Below are 23,843 nucleotides of genomic sequence, written 5' to 3'. Positions count from 1 at the left end.
TTCCACTTGCCAATTATATCTTGCGTGTTTTAGTTTTCTCCCCTCTCAAGTTGACTGTAAGTGCCTTACAGAGAGGAACCGAGACTCATACAAACCAGCACATCATCCCTGGGCTGAGGACCAGTCTGGACATGTGTAGGGGTGTGTTATGGGCTGAATTGTGTCCCTGCACATGCCCATGTTGAAGCTCTTACCACCAGTACCTCGGAATGTGACTGTATTTGGAGACAGGGCCTTTAAAGAGGTGATTACATTAAAACGAGGCCCTCAGGGTGGGCTCTAATCCAATTTGACTGGAATCCTTGCAAGAAGAGAAAATGTGGACATAAAGGCCATCTGCAGGTCAAAGACAGGGGCCTCAGGAGAAACCAAATGCTGGACTTCTAGAAGGCACCTGGATGCTGGACTTCTAGACTCCAGAACTGTGAGAAAATAAATTTCTACTGAAGCCACCGGGTCTGTGGTACTTTGTTACGGCAGCGCCAGCAGACTAAGACAGAGCGCTCACTCCACTCGCCAACCAGATGGGTGCCATCTACAAACCTCAAGGATGAACAGAGTTTCTAACTTCCCTGAGGGCAGCAGCGATTTGCTGTGAGTGCTCCCGCGCTGAGAAGAGAAAGTCCTCTGCTAGAACATGGCCCTGGAGAGCCTAAGAAGCTTCCAACATCAGAATCACCTGTGCCCCCTCTCTGAGCAGAGGACAGCTCTCCCAGCCACATCCGCTTCAATTTTGGGTCAAAGGAAACATGGATGCCCAGGGGGCACACCTAGCTGGCCGCTTCTTTGCCCACTCACCTGCCCCTTCCACGAATATTAGCTTTACTTGTTCGACTGAAGGGGAAAATGGAATCAGGATTAATCCCACATAGAAAAGATTAAATTTCTCTTGCTTCTTTGTTTGAGTAAGAAGTAGAAGGAAACGGCTGAATTCCACTTAAGCAATGAGTCAATGCAAAACCCATTTGAGGCCAGCAATATGCATGCTCGGGGAGCTTCCTTGCGCTCTGCCAACGTCATGAAGCCATGTGTACATTTCACAGCCACTGCACCACGGCAATGCCTGGGCTGCACTCAGCACAGTGTGGGGCCCGTAACCGAGGCTCACGGCATCCGTACCTAGGAGGCTGGTGTTGCCATTATCACTGAGTCCAACCCAACAGGTGTTCCTGCTTTCATTGCTTGGGGGCAGGCATCATGGTCAGACCAGTTAGATGGTGGCTCTGACCATCTGTGTCCAGGATTACTCGGGACAGATGGGAAGTGGGGAGACCTAGGAATTGTGAACACAGCCTCATCCTTGGAAGATTTTCAGAGAGGATATCACAGGAAGCCAGGTGCACTGTGGAAAGGACTTGTATGGTCTGAAGCAAACGGGGGAACACTGGATGTGGCAGAGACTATCATCGTTTCCCAATATCCATTCTCTTCTTCTGCCAAGCGGGACCCTGGCTTCTCAATATGCACATTTCCCAGGTTTCTTTGTAGCTACATGAAGCCATGTGATTAAGCAGAAGTATTGCAGGGAGTAAATCCTTTAATGAATAAAGCTTTAATTAATTAATAAAATATATTTATTACAAAATGTTAATAAAGAATTGTAATTGGCCTTTTGGGCCTCCCTGAATCCTCCTTCTGCCAACATTGATTGCAGATGTGATGGCTGGATCTCAGGAGCTATATTGGACCATGAAGTAACCTTGAATTTAACAGCCAACTTGGAGGAAGGTAGATAAAAACAGACATGGTCATACATCCAAAAAGGTGTGGCCATACATTCCTTCACGTAAAAGAGAAAAAGACGCTTATATTCTTTAACCCCTTGTTATTTTGTGATTTCCTATTATTTCTAGTAGGACCAGCTACTAGTTGATACGTTGGACTCCAAATTTGATTGAGAAACTTTCTTTCACTATCTCTTGAAGCAAAACACGCATGTATGTAAACAAATATCTCTGCAGAAAATGCTTTAATTGGTTCCAACTACGGGACAAGATGAGTGGTGATTAACAGACCATGGTGTGGAAGCTGGAATCCAAGACACATGCGTTCAGACTTCATCTTCCTCACTCACTGCTGTAGTGAACTTGGACAGGTTACAACAACGCTTGGAGCCTCTACTTCCAGTTCCACTTTTGTCAAGTGGAAAGAGTGATAGCGGTTTCTTCACGGAGCTGTTACGGGGATTAATTAAGGTAATGTATGTGAACCGCTTGGAATAATGGCTTGCCTGTAGTTAGTATTCAATAAACCAGACATGCTGTAATTATGAGGAAGGTGGTATTGTTGTAATTGGGCATCCTCAAGCAGCAGTTTGAGAATTTTAAAGAACGGTCCATTGGAATCTCCACGTCTCTGCACTCCAGAAAGTTTGGCCCAGAAACGCAGTTGTCCGAGCCAATCTGTCTTCTTGTTCCCTTCAACGCCACCTTTGACAAAGCATACTTCTGTGGACATGGTCAGGTCAACAGGAAGCCAAGAAGCCATTACATTCATTACATGAGTTGCTGAGTATTAGACATCAGTGGGGCAGTCGGCATTAAAGGAGAGCAGACATCCAAACATAACAGACTTCTCTTTTAACACTCTCTAGACTCCAAGGCCGGGGCATTCACTGAAATGTAATGTGATTACCAAGGACAGGGAAAGCTCCCAGTCACCCACCGTCGTGCCAGGGCAGTTCCATCATATAGAAACAAGGGTAGAAATGGTCCAACTCTTGATTTCTACCTGATGTGTCACCTTTTTTTAGAAAGGCAATTAAAATAGCAGAAGGAGCCACCACAGGCAATTCCACACAAGTCAACTATGCTAATAAATGTATGTGTATGGGCCGAGGTGAGGGAGACATTCCCCAGGGCCCGAGGGAAATATGAATGGTCCTGGAGAGGTGAAAGCTCAGGCATGTTGCACCAACTACAAAACAAAGAATACAGAACCAAACAGAAAAGACACGGCCAAGAGAGATAGGAACTATCAGTAGCTCCCAAAACCAAAACAAATTATTAGCAAGTGGTCTGTTTCTCTGTAAGCCAAAGGCCAGGTGTGCCCAATTGGTCTTTCCTTCCTCAAGCTTAATTAGATACACAAAGAACAAGGGAAGACCCCTTGGCAGAAACCACAAGAATGTTTGCTAAAAGCATGCGTTATTCCATTTAACCCTCACTTGCAGGTCGATGAATACTTTTTTCATTTCTACTTTGCTGCAGAGAAAACTGAAATTTAGTGAGTTACAGTTGCCAAAGTTCAGGCAGCTCCGAAGTGGGCAGCATCTCAACAGGTACCCAGGTACTTTCAACTTCGTATTTCTTGTCCTGGGCTATAATGAGAATCACGTGGATGTTTTGAAAAAGCATCAATGCCTGGGCTTCACCCCCGAAAGAATTGAATGTGAATCTCTTGGGGCGCATAGGTGTCTGAAAAGCTTCCCAGGAGATACTAACAGACGCCAGGCCCATGGGCCCACCCCCAAGGTTGTGCTGTGGAGGTAACTGCTATGCAGTAACCACATTTTGGGGGTCATTAGTAGTGACAAAAAAAAAAATGTGAAAAAAGATCTCAGACTTTTGGAGCTCTGATCCAAGAGCTAATCTTATGTCCTTGTTGCAATAGCTTTGTAATTTGCAAAGCATTTTCACATCTTGTTTAGTTGATTCTCACAAAATGCCCCTGAGGTCCGCATTTTGGTGATGAAGAAACAAAACTCGAAGAGGCAAAAGCATCTGTCTGTCCAAGGCCGCACGGTGGTGATTCTGGTGCTCAGCCTGAATCTTCTTATTTCAAGGCCAATGTGTCAGAGGCCCTATCAGGGACCTATCGTACCTAAATACTCGCCTATGACTGGCTATATATAACTTTTCACTTTTCCCTGGATATTCGACATTGAAATTGCATCACTGGAGGCAGAGAAAAGGGGGCAATAAATGAATCCCAATAAAAATATTTTGAAATGAGATTTTCTCCCGCTAGTTGTACGAAGGGCAAAGTCACTGCTAATGACAGCAAAGGCTGTCACAATGTGTGAATTTTGGGAGATGTGACAGTAAGGCTCTTGCTATACATGAACATGGGTGAAAAGGAAAAACAGCTAAAATAAAAAATCCTACATGAGTCACAACTCAGGGAATCCACTTACTTCCCATGACAGGAATGAAGAAGCATTTGAAGCTCTCCATTTGAAACCCAAAAAGCTGACCAGGCATTTGGTATCTTAGGAGAAAACACGTGAAGCCTGGGAACGTGGCTTGGTGCAACGATTTATCAACTTCAGCTAAAAGCAATCGGGGTGATCTTATCACTCAGTGGCCTCCCATCCTGAAAGCTCTGCTTGCCCAGATAAGACATTGCTGAGGCGTCTTCCTTAGCTGCCCTTCACTTCTCAGACAGAACTGAAGGAAGCTCCAGGGACTACACAGTGCTGTTGTACAGAGAACTACGTCAAGGGCAGAAACCAGAAAATTCTCTGTGCTCAGACTGCAGGATGTTTGAACCCAGCTCTGTTGCACAGAGACTTAGGGCAAGTTCTGAATCTTCCCCAGCCTCATCATTTCCATCCATAAAATGGGTATATATATATACCCAGGCCTGGCTTCATGGGCACATGGCCTGTGTAATTGTACAGAAGCCTGCACTTAGAAGGGCCCCATGCTTGGTTAAATGCTCTGCTGCCGCTGTCTTGGAATTCTTGATACTATTTGAACAAGGGGCCCCCTATGTTCATTTTGTTCTGTCCTCTGCAGATTGTGCAGCTGGTCCTGTTTATACCTGTCTCACAGAGTTGTTGGAAAGGATTTCAAGTGGTCAGGTCTCAGGTGCCACCCAGGCCTGGTGTGTGGAAGGGGCTCTGGGAAGGCAGCCACAGTGATCATTATTTTCACACTGCTGAAGTGAGCAGGGTGTTACTTGGCCCCTGGATGCTACGTCATATGCAAGCTGGGTGGACAGAGTCAAGTCAGAGACTCAGCTAAAGCGACCAAGTGGGACCCCTCTGTCTCTTAGATGGTTTGCACACACTACTGCAGAGCCTTCTCAAAGCTCCCTCAAGGTGGTGATGTGCTCACACCCGTCAGTGGCTCTCCTTCCTTCTACATGGCCTTGCAGACGCACAAGTGGATGTTCTTTCACTCTGATGGCACTACTGAGTAGAATGGCCGTCAGGTCACCAGGAAACAATCCAGGAAAGAGTCTGCTACCACATAGACGAGCATCAGAGAGAGAGAGAGTGAGAGAGGCAGCAAATATACACCAGGAGAGGGAGAAAAGAGGGAGGTGGATCAAGGAATGCAACGTTCTCCTCTTTGAACTCTGTCTTTCTGGAGAAGATGATTTGTAGGGCTCTTGTACATGAAACTCACTTCTTTAGAGCTGGGTGTAAGCAGATCAAGTAAAAAAAAAAACTTTGTGCTATTTGGGCACTGATCAAGATGCTGAGATGAGAGGTCCTCTCAGTGAACTGCTCCCAAGCTTTACCTGGGCCATGTCGCCAGAGCGACTCAGCCTCCGTGTGTCCTGTGTGACATGGCATAAGACTTCTGTCCCAGAGCGTCGTCAGTTACTTCTGGCTGCATCCTGTCAGTGCTTCTTCAGGACAGCTCTTCTCTTCATGAAAAGACTGTCAACCTAATGCTGCGAGCAAGCACGGCACACTGGAAAGGGCAAGGCCATGCAGGTCTGATTTCAATGAGGACGGCAGGACCCCAATAGGAGACCCCATCATCAGGTGCCCTGGGAAGTCTGTTGTGAAATGTGTGAGTACTGAAGAAGCCTGGTGCCAAGCCGAAAGCAAAGCCAAGACTGAGCAAGGATCTACAACAACAAAAGTCACAGCAGCAGCTAGCAATTATTGAGTCCTTAATATATGCCAGGCGCTGTGTAAGAACTTTATGCTTATTATTATCTCATTAACTCTGACAGCAACCCATGGAAGTAATCATTATTATCATCTTCATTTGCCCTATAAGGAAACCAAAGCTCGCAGAGGTAACTTAACGTATTCTAAGTCATGCAGCGAGGAAATGTCAGAGCTTGGATTTGAACCCAATCCATCGGACTCCAAAACCCAAACTCTCATTGCTCTTCCTAGCCCCAGGAAGGGGCCCCTTCAAAGAGGCCCAGGGGGTGTGTCTACTAACTCCCACATGACAGCAGTTGTTGTTCAAATGGAGAAAAGTCCCCAGCTCTTCCCTCTTCTCAAATGTGTTAGCAACTCTCATAGTAAAAGAAAGTTCTAGATTCATGCCAACCATACTTTACCCACATTAAGGAGAAGACTAGGAATTTAAAATTCCACTACAACCTTTTTCCCCCCCTCCCAACAAACTATTAAAAGAAATATCCAAGAGGGAAAAGGGGGGAAAAAGATTTTGTTAAAGAAGTTGAAAAATATGCTTTCAAATGAGAAACATGTGTGTGATTATTCTTCCTCTTTTGTCTCCCCCCACTACCAAGTTGAAAACAAGCTAACATGATACAAATGTACACATCCACATAAAGATATGAAAAACCAGTGGTGCCCTGGATGGCAGACAATCCAGAAGCTACCCTGGGAAGCTTTAAGAAGTTCAAGAAAACTCCGTAGCAACTCAAGTCCAGCTCCAAGCAGAGTTTTCAAGCATGTGTATGACTCCTGGCAAAAAAAGTTAAAAACCATACTTGAATTTTAAAAAGGGAATTGAGCAGGAGTGAACATTCTGCTACAGGGCAGGCCTGAAAGCACGTGTGTTAGAGATTGCAGGAGTGCTGGAATTATGCCATGGTTTTTTTTTTTTTTTTTAAATATCATTTCTTGTTTTCCCTCCTTCTGGCACAAACAAGCTATGGAATCTCAAAAATTGGGTCATCATTTTTGAATTCCTTGCTTTCAGCACAGTACTCAGTTGGTCTTGTTGACTGGCTTAAAAGTCTGATTTCCTGAGCTAACACTTCCTGGCCATTCAGCTGCAAGAGAATAATAAACGGGGAGACTGGCTTTCCCACTGGCAGCCAATGTGCAATGGTTCTCACAGGCGAGCTGAGGTCCATCCTTGTGTTTCCTGCTATTATATACTTAACAGCATCCAATATGCCCATGAAAGCAACGCTTCAAAGGCTGCCATTTCCTGGGAAGCCAAGAGAAGGGAGACAAGTTGACTCCCGGAAGACACCCCTGCCATCCTCATCTCTTGGGGTGATGGCTTTTCCCAAGAGCGTGGCTGGCCTTCCCGGGGAGGGACACTGTAAGGAAAATGTCCTCCACAAGTTTTACTTAGGATCAGTGAGAGCTCTCAGGACGCAGCTGAGCAGTACATGCCACCAGTGGAATTTGGCACCATCTGGGTTTTCTTCTAGCAGCAGATGTAAACTTACCTCCATCTGGGAGCAGGTGTTGAGACCTTTCACTTGATTTTCTAAAATTATATCAACAAGTCTCTAAATATCACTTTCCATCCCCGAATCCCAGATTTCTAGCAAGCTTCCCCGGTTTGTCAATGTGAGACAAAATACACACTCCTTCTTTCTGACCAAGTGAAAACGTTTCCCACTCTTTTGCACTCACTTGCTTAGACTGATATATAATAATTGTGTCCCAGTTCAGGCTCCGCTATTGGCCTCCAATAAACTCTATGCTGGGCGAACAGGAAACTCATTGTGAGCTGTGTTTCTAAGACTCTTAACACTCATGCAAGAGGCATCAAATTTCAGCGAGATCTTCTGGAGCATGAACACAAGTACAAACCAGCCACGGGGTCAAGTCTGGGCTTGCTTTATTTGACCTTGGTTTGTTTTATTTTATTTAGGCAAACTTTCTCGGGGGGCGCAGGGGACCATAAAATCCTTACCTTTTAAAGGAGCCCATTGTTAACAATTTGTTCATCACAGCTCCTTCGACCTCACCAAAAAAGTCTCCAGTCTGCGAGGAAGAAAAGAAGACCCATGAGGAAGTGTAGATAAATAATGTGCCCAAATACCAGAGAAGAAAAAGAAAAACGGACATAGTCTGTCCTGGAGCTGACAGGAGCAAAGGCAGGTTTTCAGGACTACTGTTACATACTATACGTGGAAAAGGTCTTAATAGTCATGGGATAACAGAGCAAACTAGGAAGCAGATGTGAATGTCCCACAGTGCATGGCAGGGGTGGGAGGGGGGGGGTTGCCTGTGTAACGTGCTGAGAGCTACACATACACACACACACACACACACACACACCACTACCCTTGGACGGAGTAAGCATTAATCTGCACTCAATCCCTTGTGATTAAAACTACTTCATATAGACAGAAACAGGCTGTGAAAGGGCTTCCTAAGTAGTAATAAAAAAGAATTGTTTATAATTCCTGGATGACCTGTTTAGGGAAATACAGCAGTCCTCTTCATCGGCCCTATAAATTTCCTACAGTTGAGAAAACGTCGTTTTTCAGGATCCCTTTCTGAGGAACACTCCCGTTTTGTCCACAGGCAGTTACTACGTCGACAAGAAGGAAGCCAGTCTGGCCGCTGGAGGAGCCAGCATGGCCAGTCAGGGTTCCAGGGGCCCACGCCTACTCGGGGGCTGGCCTCCAGGCCTGTGAGGACCAGAAGTCCCTCCTCATCACCAGGATGATGCTTTTGCTAGCCTAGTTCGTGGTGCTGGCTGAGATTGGTCAACTGAATGGTGGAAAAAGGATGAACATCCTCGAGCTTTGCTCTAAGCTCCCAGGACCACTATCAGCAGCGTCTCGTTGGGGAGGGTGTATGCAGTACAAGAGAACAGAGTGGGGGCAAAGCCTCCCTCTGCCAACACCCTGCAACGGGCCAGTGTAGACCAGTAGAGAACCCCTATCTCTACTGCGGCTGTTCTGAGGGTTTGTAGCTTATGTGTGGGTGGGTAGAGAAAATTCTCTAAAAGCCTGAATTAACACATTCCATACCGAATCCCAATTCCATTACAAATGAGTGACCTCAACCACGGTCCTCGGAGTTTTGGGGCAGAAAGACCTATATGGACTTTGCCAAAAAGTCAAGAAAGAGAGGCGGAAGAAGGAGGAAAGATGGCACTGACCCTATTTCACTCCAGGGGCACTAGAACCTCTGGGAAAGTCTGTGGGCATGTGCTTTCCCAGCAAGAAGGACATTGGTATTTCATGTGTGTAAATATACCTGTGTCAATGGAACTGGTTGTTAGATGAAGAAGAATGACCCTAACTGGGGTGCAGGAGATCGGACATCAAACAGGCCCAGGCAGAGCAGGCCGGCGGGTTCCCTGGGCAGCACTCTAGGCGTATTCCACAGAGAGACAGCAGGGGACAGAGCAACGTGCAGTGGCCATGGCTTCGTCAGAGCCGCTATGTCTGTGCTCCGTGTCGTTGGCTAGTTCAGCAGTCACCATTGAACCGCATGTGCCATGCCCTTTCTCCCCCAGGATCAGGTTCCTCTCTCTGCCTCTCACTGTTATGGCAGGAGGACTGGGTTCCTCCTCACAGGTGACTAATTTGAGTTCTTGCTCTATCAATGGCTCTTTAAAAAAAAATGTGGTAATGTTGCTTAATATGCTCATATGTTTCCGGTGCACAACATTATAATCTAATATCTGCGTATCCTACAGTGTGCTTGTCACTCAAAGGTCTAGGTTCCATCTGTCACCATACATTGACTATCTCAGTGTTTTTCCTCCCAGCCAAACGGGCATATGACCATAGGCCTATGGACTTCACTACTGCCTCAGAGTCTGGCCTCATTTCATGGGCTCATTCCCCATGTTCTACTAGTAACTGTCCAATGTCCACTGATGTTCAGTAGCTGAGGACATGGGGTGTCAGCAGTTTGAGTCTCAATCGTATGAGTTTTTTCACCCACCAAAGGCACACTTAAAAATCCCACAACAATCTTCTGGATAAGAGAGGAAACAAGCACAGTTCCACATGTTACCTGGGGCCAGTGCTTGTAAATGAAGGAACATTAAGCTCTGACCCTCAGGAGCCACACGCAAGGACAATTAACTAATTTATGAAGCATCAATGGGCCTATTGTACTGCTGACCACTAAAGAATTGTAAATGGTTTAAATGGGACTGCATTATAAAATGTTAGTATCCTCAAATACCAGAGTTAGGAGGAGGTTGACGTAGTCAGCCATCCTCCTTTCACAGAGCCGCCAGATGGCCGGGACAGGTTAAGTGACGTACACAAGATCCCAACACCAGTTAAAAGGAAAGCGAGCTCGGCCAGAAACCCTCTCCCTTCACCTCTATATTAATACCACACTGCTAAGCACGCCTGTATTTTATCTTCTTTTAACATGCTACTTTAATTTATAATTGCCAAAAAGAAAAAAAGAAAGTAACACACACACACACACACACACACACACACACACAGACACACACACACACACACACACACACACACAGGTTTAAAGGAGAAACCCATGCTTCTCTATTAAAATACTATTGATTTTAACTTATTTATAATTTCTGAATACAGTGGAGATTTCTGTGCTCGGCCCCATAACTTGTTTCTCTTCCATCTCTTTCCCTCCTGCCCCACAAGGCTCAGTCAAATGAAGGACATTCTTTGTCTGTCTATGGATCCTTGTTCTTCAGTGTTGAGAGCCCAAGTTAATCTTTGAACTCAGGTAACTGATTTTCAAAAAGCAAAAACCATAAAGAATAATTATGTTGGATATATATCTGTATCTGTGTACATAAAAATTATATATGTGTGTGTATATATATATATATATATATATATATATATATATATATATATGCATACACACACACACACACACACACACACACACACATATGAAGATAAACTATCAAAAGGAGGAAAACTCCTTAAAATTGCCCAAACTCTTTAAGGCACTTCTACCCTTCAGGCAAAGAGATTTATAAATTGAACATTTTATGAGTGAGAGAGCAGACCCTGAGCTCTACAGGACCCCCCTGCCCCCCACTGGGAGGTAAAAACTCTTTGGGGCCTGCTGAGAAGTAGGCTCTGACATTCTTAGAAGGATGGAAATACGGTTTTATAATCTCCTGCTATTACCTCTTAAATATAGATCACTGTCTCAAAGTTTTAACACCATAATTTGTTTTCCTTGACCCAAGCATGTTGTGAACGCCTTACTCTGAGTTGGGAGAAATTTCGCACTCACCTGTGTGTAGTCTTCAGACACCAGAATAAATCCATTATTGTCTATGAGGTAACAGTTCACAGTCTAGAAAATAAAAATACCCCAGGTTCAACTCTGTATCCTCAGACTGCTTTTACACAAAATGACGTACTTCCAACCCGAGCGCAACCTATTTTAGGTTGTTTTTGGGGAATTGGAAATGCCTCTGGCTGTAGGAGGTAATGCCAGGGTGAAGCTAACCCCACTGTTAACATGTGCAGAACTCACCAACAAAAGGAAAACACCAAGCAAACCTGAACACCCCAGATTAGGATAAGAAAGACTATACATTAAAACAATCATTAAGTACAGTTTGTCTTCGTTTTATTTTCTTTATATGACCTGAATAATATTCCCCAGGAAAAGAGCATTCAGAGGCCCCGAGCCCGTATTCATAGCAGTTGAAGTGCAGGCTGTTTGGAAAGCAAAACGCCAGTACAGTGTCATTACTCTAATGATGTATCAATGAAAACACCGCGACAGCTCAGAAGACCATCAGGGGACCAGGTAATATTTTTTAATTTGTTCATAGACTTAGGTGGGGGGCGGGTAAGGGGCTGACTTCTGTTAAAGGGGCCCCTCAGGCCTCCTAAAGGTTTTCAAACTGTGTTTTTAATTGGGAGCTGGATTTGGAGGCAGGGCTGTTAGCTTTTGGTAGCTCAGACTTATAAATTGTGGAAAGCAAGGTAACCCCAAACCTCTGCTTCCCCCACACTACTTTAATCTCAAGTGAATGATTTGCTACAGGCTAAGTTTTAATTACAGTGCTGTGGAGTTTAAACTTAAGGTTTAATTCTGTCCTTGATGTAACTCAGTTTCTATTTATTGCAGCTTTACATACCAACTGCAACATTTAATTTGTAACATATCTTTACCCTGAGCTAAATTCCCCCTCGCTCCAGGTCACCGCAGGGCTGGTGTTTTCTGGGACATTTACCTATCCACGGAGTTGGTTTTAGTCAGACATAAAAAGTGCAGCACTGAGTTGATCAGAAAGATTCATCTTTATTACTACGCAGTGGTGGAGGGTCAGCAGAAAATGAAAAACCCTGCTAGTGCCTTTTATAAGAGACTTGGCTGCTTTGATGAGCAATGGGATGTCTCTCGGTTATTCAAGACGGCCAGATGCATGACTTGGGTAACTTGGTCACACTCTTGCTACCTGAAGAAGCTCTCAGCTGCATGGATACTGCTTTGGCCCGGGTGGGAATTCTGACAAACTCCATTCTCCGTTTTTTGGAGATAGCATTATGGAAGGAATCTCATAGAGCTGTGCTGTCCAATATGGCAACCAAGAACTACATGCTGACTTAAATTTAAGATTAAGTTAATTAAAAATTAAAATTAAAAATCCAGTTTCTCAGTTGCACGAGTCACATTTCAAGTGTTTCACAGTAGCTGTAGCTAATGAGTATACTTTTGGACATTTCCATCACTGTAGAAAGTTCTTTCAGACAGCAGTGGGTTTGTTTGCTTTTGTTTGTTTGTTTTTTTGTTTTTTTTTTCAGATTAGTACGCCAATGAGTTTTAACCCGGTTTACATTGGGTCATATTAGATAAATCCATATCCTTGTTTATTTGAATGTCATGATCCTCATTTTCCAGGTCTAGACACTGAAGCAAAAGGAGGTGACCCTCAATTCAATCAGTGAATACATGTTGAGTATGGGAATGGCCTCCATACTCAGATATTGACTCTCTAAATCCTCCCAGGTGTGTAGAGAATCAAAAGTCATCATAACCCACCCCTCATTATAAAATTGGTTCCTACTCAAACATCCCTAGCCAATCAATAGTACTCTTTATATTAGACATATATCTTTGGTCAGTATCTCTGTTACAAGGCAGGTGCAAAGGAAATAGATTATAAAGTCAATTGAAAATCTTGTGAAAGAGGCAACATTTCATGAAGTCCAAGGGAGTGAGGTTGGAGATCAGCTCCGATCACAGAGGTAGCCATTGGCACATTAGGATCTGTCAGAGGTAACACATGAAGAAAGAAAAGAAAAAAAATCACCACAGATAATATGAAAGAGGCTTCCAAAGAGAATGAGTTCAAAAGTAAGGGACTAAGAAACGCTCCTGGGATAACTGATCAAACTGTACCCTAGTTGACTCTACTGTGATCATTCTGAGAAAATCAAATGTAAAGAATTCTATATCATTTATAATTTTATAATTTTATCAGAAACATTCTATAGTTGACCCTTGCACAACCTGGGTTTGAACGGTGCTGGTGCACTTATATGTGGATTTTTTTCCAATAAATACTGTAAGTGTATTTTTTCTTCCTTATGATTTTCTCACATTGTCTTTTCCTCACCTTACTTTATTGTAAGACTACAGTATATAATACATATACCATACAAAATACGTGTTAATCGACGGTTTATGTCATCAGTAAGGCTTTCACTCAACAGTAGCCTGGCTATTAGTTAAGTTTCTAGAAAGTCAAAAGTTTACACACAGATTTTTCAACTGTGTGTGGGGTCGGAGCCTCCAACCTCTGTGTCGTTCAAGGGTCACCTGTCATTTCAACTCCCAAACCCCACTAAACTTATTTCTTTGTTTGTAGAATTAGAGTACAACTGCAATTATAACCTAAGTTTCTTCAATGAAATACATGTATTTTCACAAGTTCCACTTCATTTAGAGACAACGCTTCAATGAAATGTTTCATTATATGCTGCAAATTAGGACCTCTGTGCTCCTTATATGGGCGAGCAGGGGGTGGAACCGAGGGTGGCTGGCCACTAGGAGACTCGCCTGTCAGGTACCCGCCCTTGCTCCCCACTCTCTTCTGGTGTGGAAGGAACAGAGGTGAGAGTTCAAGAGCAGGAGGTAAGGCTGTTTTAACCCAGAGCTTGGAAAACCAAGCTGTAGGAATAGAAAGATGGCAAGTTTGGGAGAACACCAGTGGAAAACGATCACACCAAGAAGTTTTTCTTAAAACATGTGATCCTCTCTAATAATATGATGACTTAATAGGCTGAATAAAGCAATAATACTACCAAGAAGAAGACAAAGAAAAGAAGAAGAATGGCGGCTACAGGAGGACATCAGCTCATGCAGTTCTTACTTTTCACAACGTCAAGTAGGGATTATCCACTTGGACAGAGGAGAAAACTGAGGCCAGAGATGTTACCTTCCCCAAGGTCACACAGTGAAGCACGTAGACATGAGTCCAGTGCTATGGGACCCCAAAGCTCACTGCTTCTACAGGCCAAGTCATCTTCCTCAGCAAAGACAACAGGACACAATTACGGTCCTGGGGGTCCTGCTGGCTCCTGGAAGGCTTTTCCTGTTAGAGAAAAGTCATCCCTTAACATACATAGAGCTAAGGACATAACTCATCTGCCACATGTCACTAAAGGAAACATGACAAATGACAGAAAAACCTGCCAGACCAGTTAAGACACCTAGTGTCTGGAGTGTTATTATTATGGCTGAAAACAAGTAAGTAAAACCAACAAAAACCAACTGGTGTTTGGGGTCATTTGGTAAAGTGGTATCGACCCCAATTTTAGGTCTCTGGACTCCTCAGTTGCATTATTTTTAAATTAATATCTGAAACCAAGAGACTTAGTCAGATACAGCCGAGGGGGATTTTCTGTATGTCCCCATCCCTTGCTAAGGAACAATCTATGGAAGAAAAAAACACACAAAACAAAACATTATAAGCTACCATCTAAAAATCCACTTGATGATCCACTCATTTTGGTCTGATTGTTCTACATCCTACCAGTCGGTGTTGGGAAGAGGAACAGGAGGGCTGACCGAGGTTCCTGGAGGTCTGCGTGCATGAGCTTCCCCTTGCTCCAAAGGCGCCTCACCTTTGGTCCAGCACAGTGGGCATGTTCTCCTGGGTCAGGACTGGGGAATAGCATTTGCTTCTTCTACATTGAGTACCAATTGGCATTTACTTCTTGGACCATGCTTCCATTTAACATTTTTTTGTTTTTAATTTACTTTCTCTTCCTTACATTAGGATTCCATGACAGGACCTTGGTGGCAGAGAAGATGCCATACTGTACTTACTGATGAGTAAGTTTGCATTTCAATGTTACACAGATAATCCAAAGATCTGGGCACACTACTGAGCAAAAAACAGATACTGTCAACATTACAATTTGCAAATCACTGAGAAAATCACAAGTCAAAAGCAAGGATGCTGTGTCATTGAAGTGGACCTGGATCGCTGACTCTGAAAGATGGTATTAAGTTTTCAGAGGCAATGCTGTTGTGTTAGGTAAATGTAGTCACCACGATGACTTCCTGAACAGACCTCCCTGCCAACAACCACTTGGATTAAATTATTATTGGGACATGCAGGGGAATGGAGTTATCCCACTGCAATTAGGTGAGCAGAGCACTAGGTTATGGCAAAATCAAGACAGAATTAGCTAGATTCCTGTCTGACCAATTGTTTTCTCCATGTCTCTTTACAACAAATAATATTCAGTTGCCTTCTCCACTCCCCCTCCAATAAAAGGAAACGAAGGAGCTATTTTCTTAGCTTTCCCTCATTACACTACTTTTCCTCCATTATTAAGCCAAAGCTCTGAGAAGGTGTCTGCCCATCACCCTGTTCCAAGAGCAGACTGACAGGCTGGAGGGCTTGGAGAAATGGAGCCCTACGTTTTCACAGCTGTTGTGGACGCCAACTCCACAGCCACCTTTGACAAAACATCTAGGGATGTGGTTGTCTGAAAAATGCAGAGATAAAGACAGAGAGGGAGAAAGGCAGAGATAATTTTTTTTTTTTAAAGACATCTTTCTTCAACTATTTGATGACGCAGTATTGCTCAGAAAAGTCTGATTCCAGGTCATAAAGGCAGAACAGGCAGAAGCCAAGGTGAAAGCCCAAAACCAGGCCATGGAAATTGGGCAGTCAGACAGTAAGGAAGGATACCTGGAGGTGAGAAACAGAGCACCAAGCTTGTGTTCTCTGGAAGAAGGTATTAGCCCCGAGGAGGCTAAGATACTAGCTTGAGAATCAGAGACTCTTGATATTTGCTATCAGTGTGAGTTTGCACAAAGTCTGTTAACACTCTGAGTCTCAGTTTTCTTATCTGAAAGATGGAGATAGCAATAATTATTTCATGGGGTTGTTGAGAAGATTAAGTGGGAGGGTGAGCGCAAAGTGCTGAGCACAGTGTGAAGTGCGTAGTGGAGAGTAAGCCCTCAGAGAAACTGTGCTGACATCCTTTCAGCAAATAATGTTTATTGGTCACCTACTATGTGCCAGCTTTATAAGCATCCTAATACTACACATTTAGGGTTTCTCAGAGAGGGAAGTTGTTCCACAATTCATAGCAAAAGGTTGTGGAGGCAGATTGGTTGCCTGTTGTTTTCACGTGTGAGGAGAAAGAGAGAGAAGAGAGAAGGGAGAAGGGGGACGGCTGGGTTCTTACACCTGATGGTGGGGCTTGAGTCTCTGCTTCTCAGGCACACAAGGAGCCACTTCTTGCTACCTTTTCTCCAAGTCTCACAATCAGACCCCTAATAAAATGATTGTGGAACAGCTTGGCCCTTACTTCACATCACTTGGTATATCTTTTCATCATAGGTCAACCATCATGTCAGAATTCTCTCTTCTTAAAAATAATTTTATTTTCTAATGAGAGTCGACATACAATATTATATTAGTTTCACGTGTACAACAGGGTGATTAGACATTTATTTTATTTTATTTTATTTTAGATTAGACATTTATATAACTTATGAAGTGATCACCCGATAAGCCTAGCACCCATCTGATAACTATACATAGTTATTACAATACTATTGACTATATTCCCTGTGCTATCCTTTACATCCCAGTGACTGTTTTAGAACTGCCAATTTGTACCTTCTTAGTCCCTTGACCTTTTGTACCCATCCTCTCAAACCCCCCTCCTATCTGGCAACTATCAATTCATTCTCTGTATCTATGAATTGTTTCTATTTTGATTGTTTGTTTATCAAAATGCAAAGAGGTCACTTTGGACAGACGTACCTAGTAGGAGTCACCTGTGTCCTTGCCCTCAATAGCTATTCCAATGAGGGTGATTCCAGAGATGGAGGCACCTGGCTGCCTGATTTAGCCCTTCCTATAGCCTGTCATACTTCAAAGAAGCATTTCAGATTCCAGAGGAAATGCCCAAAAGGCCTTACAAGTCTAATCACGACTATTAGTCTCTATTCCTTTGGAATCAGAGAGGATGGCAATTGAATTTGAATATGAAAATTTCTACCCACTCATTGCCCCCACATCTCCTCCAAATGCCACAGTAGGTGAGAACCTTCTCATTGTCCACTCTTTTTGCAGAGTGTTGTGTCCTCATCAGAAGATGGTGGCTGTTGGAAAGGTCAGTGGGAGGAGAGAATGAGAGGTTGAGGAGACAATGGTTCCCATGGATCAGACTGACACCAGAGGTGGGCATGGCCTTCTTTCTTCCCTTCCTTCTGAATGCCACCCAGGTGTCCATAGACTACAATAAACCTTTGCTACGTCAGTCCCTTGCATGTGGTAATCGATGCCTGTAAAGCAGTTATGCTCTGGGCATTGTCTTCAATGTCATGCCCTTCTTTATCTTCAGTGACTTAAATGTTACTCCTCAGAGAAGCCTTCCCTGAGCACCCATATTAATTCAATTCGTAGCACTTACTACGGTTGATAATCACACATGGCATCCCCCCTACTAACCACTTAGCTCCTGGAGCACAAGGAGCCATTTCTGACTCTGCTGCCCATTGGCTCCCCAGGGGTCAAGAGGTAGCAGGCACATGAGAAAGGCTCAGTAAACATGTCTTGAAGGAATGAATGAGTATATGAAGTACTGCCTCTACACTCTGAAGTTACCGCTCACCCTGGGTGGACTGGAGCTCCTTAAAAATCTTGTCATTGCCTGGGCCAGCCAAAGATGCATCTCTATAAGATGGGAAGACATCTGGACAGACAGCCTCCACCCACCGGCCCAGGGCACTCCAGCCAATGTCCAAGGAGTCCACTGGTGGGTGAGACAAGGGAGCCAGAGTGGATCCAAGGCAAAGCGTGTCTGATAAGTCTGAGGGAGTTGGGCCAGGTCTTCAGTGCAGAGAAGGCATAAGCATGTGAAATTAATGAGGCCCCACACCTGTTTTTAATGGGGACCTGATCACTTGAGGGCGGTTGGGGGAGAAGAGGGACACAGTCTCAAAGGCTTAATTAGAAGTTATGAAAGTAGAATGACACATGGAAAAAGTCTGCCAAAAGGTTGGAAAGGGGCCTCAGTGGGATGGCAGGGATGGCTTTTCCATTTAAAACAATGTCAACTGGTTGCCTGAAGCCAAAACTGAAGAGTCAAAATGGGAAATGGGTGGCAGTTACAAAGTGCAAAATGAGAACATTCAAGTATCAGATCAAGTTTGGCAATCAGAGCAAATGCAATGCTTAATTTTCAAAGTATGTGAACCTTTAAAAATGACATTTGAATGGAGGTTTATCCCAACAGCTGCTGAAGATAATCATTAGTAATGAGGAAGACATCTCACCTTGTACTTATGACACCAGGGGAAATTGACAATTGCCTAAAGTGCACATTGCTGTTTGACGGTTTAGATTTAGGTGAACCAGTACGCTAAGGGAAGAAAAATTCGGCAGACATTTTTGGTTTGTAGCTAACATTTATCAAGTGCTTAGCAATTGCCAGGAGCTATGCCGGGCATTTTTCATATATCATCCCATCTATTCCTCATGATTGCTCTGTGAGGTGGCTATTTCTATCGCCACTGTAGTGCTGAGGAAACTGAGACACACAGAGGCTCAGAAACTTGCCCAAGTTCACATAGCCTATTACTGTCAGAGTCACACTGCGAAGTTATCTTAGCTCCATGGCTTATACATTTAACTACCTGTGAAATCAGTCATTGAACAACGAGCATATATTAGATGTTTCTAAGTGGGAATTCATTCCCACTTTTAAAAAATGTGCTAATTTTACTTGTGAATTTGATGACTATTCTAGTTGTCATTTGCCTTTGTTTTTGTATGTGAGGATCCACAGGGGTAGAGTGGGTTGTAGGAAGATTATTGCTTTATTCATCAAACTGTTTAACCAACTATCCATCTGCCATCCAACCAACAGATAGCCAACCAATCAACCAACCAACCAACCAGCAACCCACCCAATAAACCAGCCAACTAATTAACCAACCAATCAACCAACTATCCAAACCACATCTACTGCACCAGTCAACCAACCATCTAGTCAGTCACCCAACTACCCAACCAAGTATCCTCAGTTCTGTTGCCATAAATTGGGATTAGTAATTGTACCTTCACTGTATAGGTGAAGGGCTTAATCAATATTATTATTGATCTGTGTTGTCTTGAGCTGAGTACTTCAATATGACAATAAATGTCTCAAAGGCAGAGGAGAGGTTTGAAGCTACTTGTCTATCCTACGGATGGCATTCCCAAACTGACTGAAAGGGTGTTGGTCATAAAACATCACGCGATGCTCCTTCCCAAAGGAAAATTATTTTTCATCTGACAGTCAGAAAAAGTGGGGCTTCTGCTGAAAAGCTGATTGACTGGCTTTTACTCTTCGGATAGCGACTCATATAACAATTATGTTTTGTGCTTTTTTAAAAACTGGCTGCCAGATCTTTGGGGACTGTGCATTGTAGGTTCCAGCTTCTTCCCTTTTACACTTCTCTACTTATTTTGCCATTGCCTACTTTTTTGAAACATACTTCTACACTATGTTTTCTGTGTTGAAATTATGTTTGGCTAGGATTTCTTAAACCCCTGTGGTAACCAGAAGAAATATAAATAAATGATTATTTATAAGTTCCAGTGTACGCATTGACTAATGTTTAGCTAACACAGAGAGAGAAAGGCCACTGGAGCCAAACTGAAAGACCACTACACATCTGCTTGCTCTAAAACATAGGGAAGATGGTGTGTAAAGACGAATGCTGTAAAAACGTAAGTATGATAGGCAGACGTTTGGCAGTGGTACATTTTTGTCTTCCATTGCTCATGTGTGGGATTCAAATTCCTCCTCCCAAAAGAGTAAGAGAGAGATAAAGAGAAAGAAGAAGGGAGGGAAGGGGAGCTGTACGAGAGAAACTTTTTCCAATTTTCAACTCGTAGCTTGTCAACTCATTTCGTACATGACATTAAGCAAATCATTGAATTTCTCGGATCCTCAATTTCCCCCTCTGCAAAACAGGAGAACCATTCCTACCCATTTCTCTGGGTTGTTATGAGGATAACAAGATAACACATGGGAGAAAAAGCTTTGAGCATTGTAACGTGAGCATCAAATGGCAGTAATTTGTATTTTTCTCTTTAAAATGCCAAAATTCCAACAGTGCTGTCCATGGGACATTAAAAGCACATTTCTCCAGCTCTCATAAATTACCTGATTGGAAGGAGAAAGGAAAAAAAAGAAAGAAAGAAAGAAAGAAAGAAAGAAAGAAAGAAAGAAAGAAAGAAAGCAAGCAAGCAAGCAAGCAAATATTCTTGGGTTTTGGGAGATTGGTCCAGAGCAACCTGTCAGACCTGGCTCTGTTTATGGCCGCATTCCCTCTGTGAAAAGGTACCCTCTGTCACCTCCCCTTGGCCAAGAGGCCTTCTTACCTCATCATCGCAGCTGATGGAGCATTTTCCATCCAGAGAGGCACACTGTGGGTGGGGGGAAAGCAGGGGGAAACGTGTTATTTGGACATCCCAGGGTCTGCTAGGCTGCCACTTAGTTACTCAAGGAGCAGCTATCAGAGTCCTTGCCTGTTATGCAAATCCCAGATTTCATCCAAAGGGAATGATCCAAGGTGAGTCTCACCTGCCCTCTCTAGGGTTAATACCAATTCCAAATAGTAATATCATAGACAAATTGGGGCTGGCGGACCTCTTTTTCATTTTCATTCATCTTGTTTTCATTCATATTGCTATCTTTTTAAGATCTCAATTTTTTTAAGGTCTCAAGAAATATAATTATGTAATTATTTATTTTTCAATTAATTAATCGCCAGTGACTTTTCAAAAAATAAACTCTTCGCTGTGTTCTTATAGTTTCCTAAAGTATCTTCATTTAAGAAATGATATTATCATTCAGACATTTAGCACGAAAGCAACATATGTGTTGTCATTTCTGCTGAATTACTGAACAAATACCACTGTGATTACTTAGTACAGACAGCATAGTACCAGGAAAGAATGCTCCAGATTCTCCAAGGCAAAGAAGCCCTCTGGCCTAAGAAGGCAGATGCAGGCATAGCCAGCTCTAGTTATGCAAAGGCCTTCAAAAGTGCGATAAGGAAATTCACAAATAAAGAACCAGGCAGCAGAAGATGAGATGAAAGTCACTATGAAAATTCACAAAAGTCTCCAGCAGTTAAAATAAAAATGCATCCCCTGGAAAGCCACTATGTTGATCTCACAATTAGAACTGTTTACAGGAGCAAATGTCCTGCTTTCCCAGCATGTGGTGTCTAACATGCTGACAGCCCTTTATTTTGCAGTGAAATGAAAGGTAACCTGAGCAGCCGGCAGTTCATTTTACAAACATTCATCGGAAATCTGGCCCTTGTAGGCTCCGGGTACCCAAATGTGAACACCTGTATAATAACAGAGCTGCTGATGCTTCAGCGTGCTGATTACAACTTACCTGTCTGCTGGCAGTCCAGAACTTCCTTTGGAAAAATTCAAGTTTCATCTGAATGCCTACAGCTGGGAGACATTATAAATAAAACAAAGCATTAGAGATCCTTTACACATTTTTTTAAGGTTATCACTGAAAATTATCTGTCACGGCAAGAAGCTGATATAAGCTGCTATCAGATAAGAACATGTAAAAACTAAATTTACAGTGACGCATACAACTGAGACATTTTATCTTTCAGGTAAGGAATTCTCACAATTACCTGTACTCACGGAACTCGACATAGAGCAAAACAAGCACAGTGCAGACAGTTCTTTAGTAGACATATTACTGGGGTATTTCTAAAAGTCATACACTTGTGGTTCGTCCCCCACCCCGACACAAGCTAAAAAGAGGAATAGAAAACAGATATTCAGAAGATCACTGTTTCTTCAGAATTCCTGCTTTAGAAACTTGCATTTGTATAACACATTATACATGTGTTTGTGAGGTATAAAATTTGAAAAGCGCTTGTCCTGAGGCTGGTATTTGGAAGTGAGTCACTTTGCCATGATGTGACTTAGTTTTACTGGCCCCCAGGATTCTCATCTCAATGAGCTTCTCTCCCCAGGAACTCAGGGAATTACACAATTCTGTTTGTGAAAAGCTCCCTAAAGCAACAGTGAATGCTAGTTCTAGTGAAAGCATCATACAGAAAGGGAAGAAGCTAAGAAAGCGACTTGAACTTTGGGAAGTGGGATTTGGTAGAACCTCAGAACTATGACAATATGTTTCTCCATGAAGCCAAGACAACATAAACAACTGTTAACACCGATGCAAAAGTGCTCGAGTCCGGGCTGAAAGCTTGTCAGACGGAGAGAAAACTTTAGAGGAGTTTGAAAAGAAAGAATGAGACTCTGTGCTGGAAATACTGGACTCCCTGTGGGATACCACTTACCCTGGGGCAGTTTTGCAAACTCTAGTCCTCTGCACACATCCTCCCCAATTTTTGCCATATCTATATACCACCAGTATTCTTATTTATCTTCTCATGTTTTTTTTTTTCTTTTAAGTACCTAAAGTAACTTCGACTTACGTAATACAATCTATCAAAAGAAATACACAATTAGAAAAATCATGTTCACTTGATACTCTTAAAATCTGCATGCGACCATGTTGGACTCCCCCACTTGGGTCATCACTGCTGTGCTGGCTACAGGGACTTGAAGATTCATGACGGTCTTGGGCTGTTACCTGTACAACTATCCAGCATGTTCCTATCTCCTAAAGACATTGTTGAAGCAAGGCCTGAGAGTCAAGGCTGACTGGGGTCTGTACATTTGCAGAGACTCATCCTCTATCTTTGCACTTAGAATGTCAGACTCCAGGAAAGGAGTAGCGCTAAGTATGGCTGCCGTTTGCAGAATGGGAAGTCTCTGAGATGAGCTATTTCTGCACTCTGGCTCCATCCTGTTTAGCCTTAAGCATCCTCCGCCCTCTGGACCATGAGCTCCCCAAGGGCAGAGACCTGTTCTTGCTGCCCACTGGATCCCTGCCCCCAGCAAGGTGCGAAGCGCACAGATGACCCATCTGTAAACGCGAGCTTCCTAAAAACCCTTTCAGTTGATATTAGAGTCAGTAATCAGAGAGAGAGAGATGGAGCAGTAACAGTAACATGGATTATAATCTCACCCAGATTAAGGTTTTTCAGTGGCAGTTCTCAACACATTAGAACAACCTGGAGACCTTCAAGGGAAAGTACCGATACCTGTGCTGCTCTCCACCTCCACACCAAGACCAGTTCAATCAGAATTTCTGGGAGTGGCATCTAGGAAAGGGTCATTTAAGAAAAGCACCCCAGGTGACCCAAATGAGCAGCCAGAGGCCAGCACGGCTGTGCTATAGGCCTTAGTGAACTGGTCACCCAGGACCTACCATGATGTGGGCCACTTTGTCAGACAAAAAACATGAGACCCTCTTCCCAGCCCCGGAGAAAATATCAGAGAATACCCAAAGGAAGCTGATTTCACAGCCCGAGGGCTGTTGACTGCATTTTCAGGTGAAACTTGTCTTCCAAAATGCCTGACAGGCGTCATGCCTGC

The 23,843-nt window shown here is 43.4% G+C and overlaps 1 protein-coding gene across 3 annotated transcripts in view; it reads right to left on the bottom strand.

Annotated features, from left to right (window-relative positions):
* Positions 1–23,843, bottom strand: part of CACNA2D3 (calcium voltage-gated channel auxiliary subunit alpha2delta 3) — an 837,281-nt gene that overhangs the window by 64,709 nt on the left and 748,729 nt on the right. For all 3 annotated transcript variants that reach the window (XR_002136724.3, XM_088798500.1, XM_088798501.1), the window contains 4 exons: positions 21,769–21,830; positions 20,742–20,786; positions 11,114–11,176; positions 7,818–7,888 (listed from right to left, as the gene is read on the bottom strand). Coding sequence is in view for 2 of the 3 variants with exons in the window: in XM_088798500.1 (XP_088654626.1) it covers positions 7,818–7,888; positions 11,114–11,176; positions 20,742–20,786; positions 21,769–21,830 (241 nt within the window). In the remaining variant the exon portion in view is untranslated. The remainder of the gene's footprint in view (positions 1–7,817; positions 7,889–11,113; positions 11,177–20,741; positions 20,787–21,768; positions 21,831–23,843) is intronic.

This window comes from Rhinolophus sinicus, chromosome 5 (genome assembly GCF_057876585.1).
Source record: "Rhinolophus sinicus isolate RSI-liver-muscle chromosome 5, RSI-T2T, whole genome shotgun sequence".
Taxonomy (NCBI): Eukaryota; Metazoa; Chordata; class Mammalia; order Chiroptera; family Rhinolophidae; genus Rhinolophus; species Rhinolophus sinicus.
The sequence above is the reverse complement of the archived record's forward strand: the minus strand, read 5'-3'. Positions and strand labels throughout refer to the sequence as shown.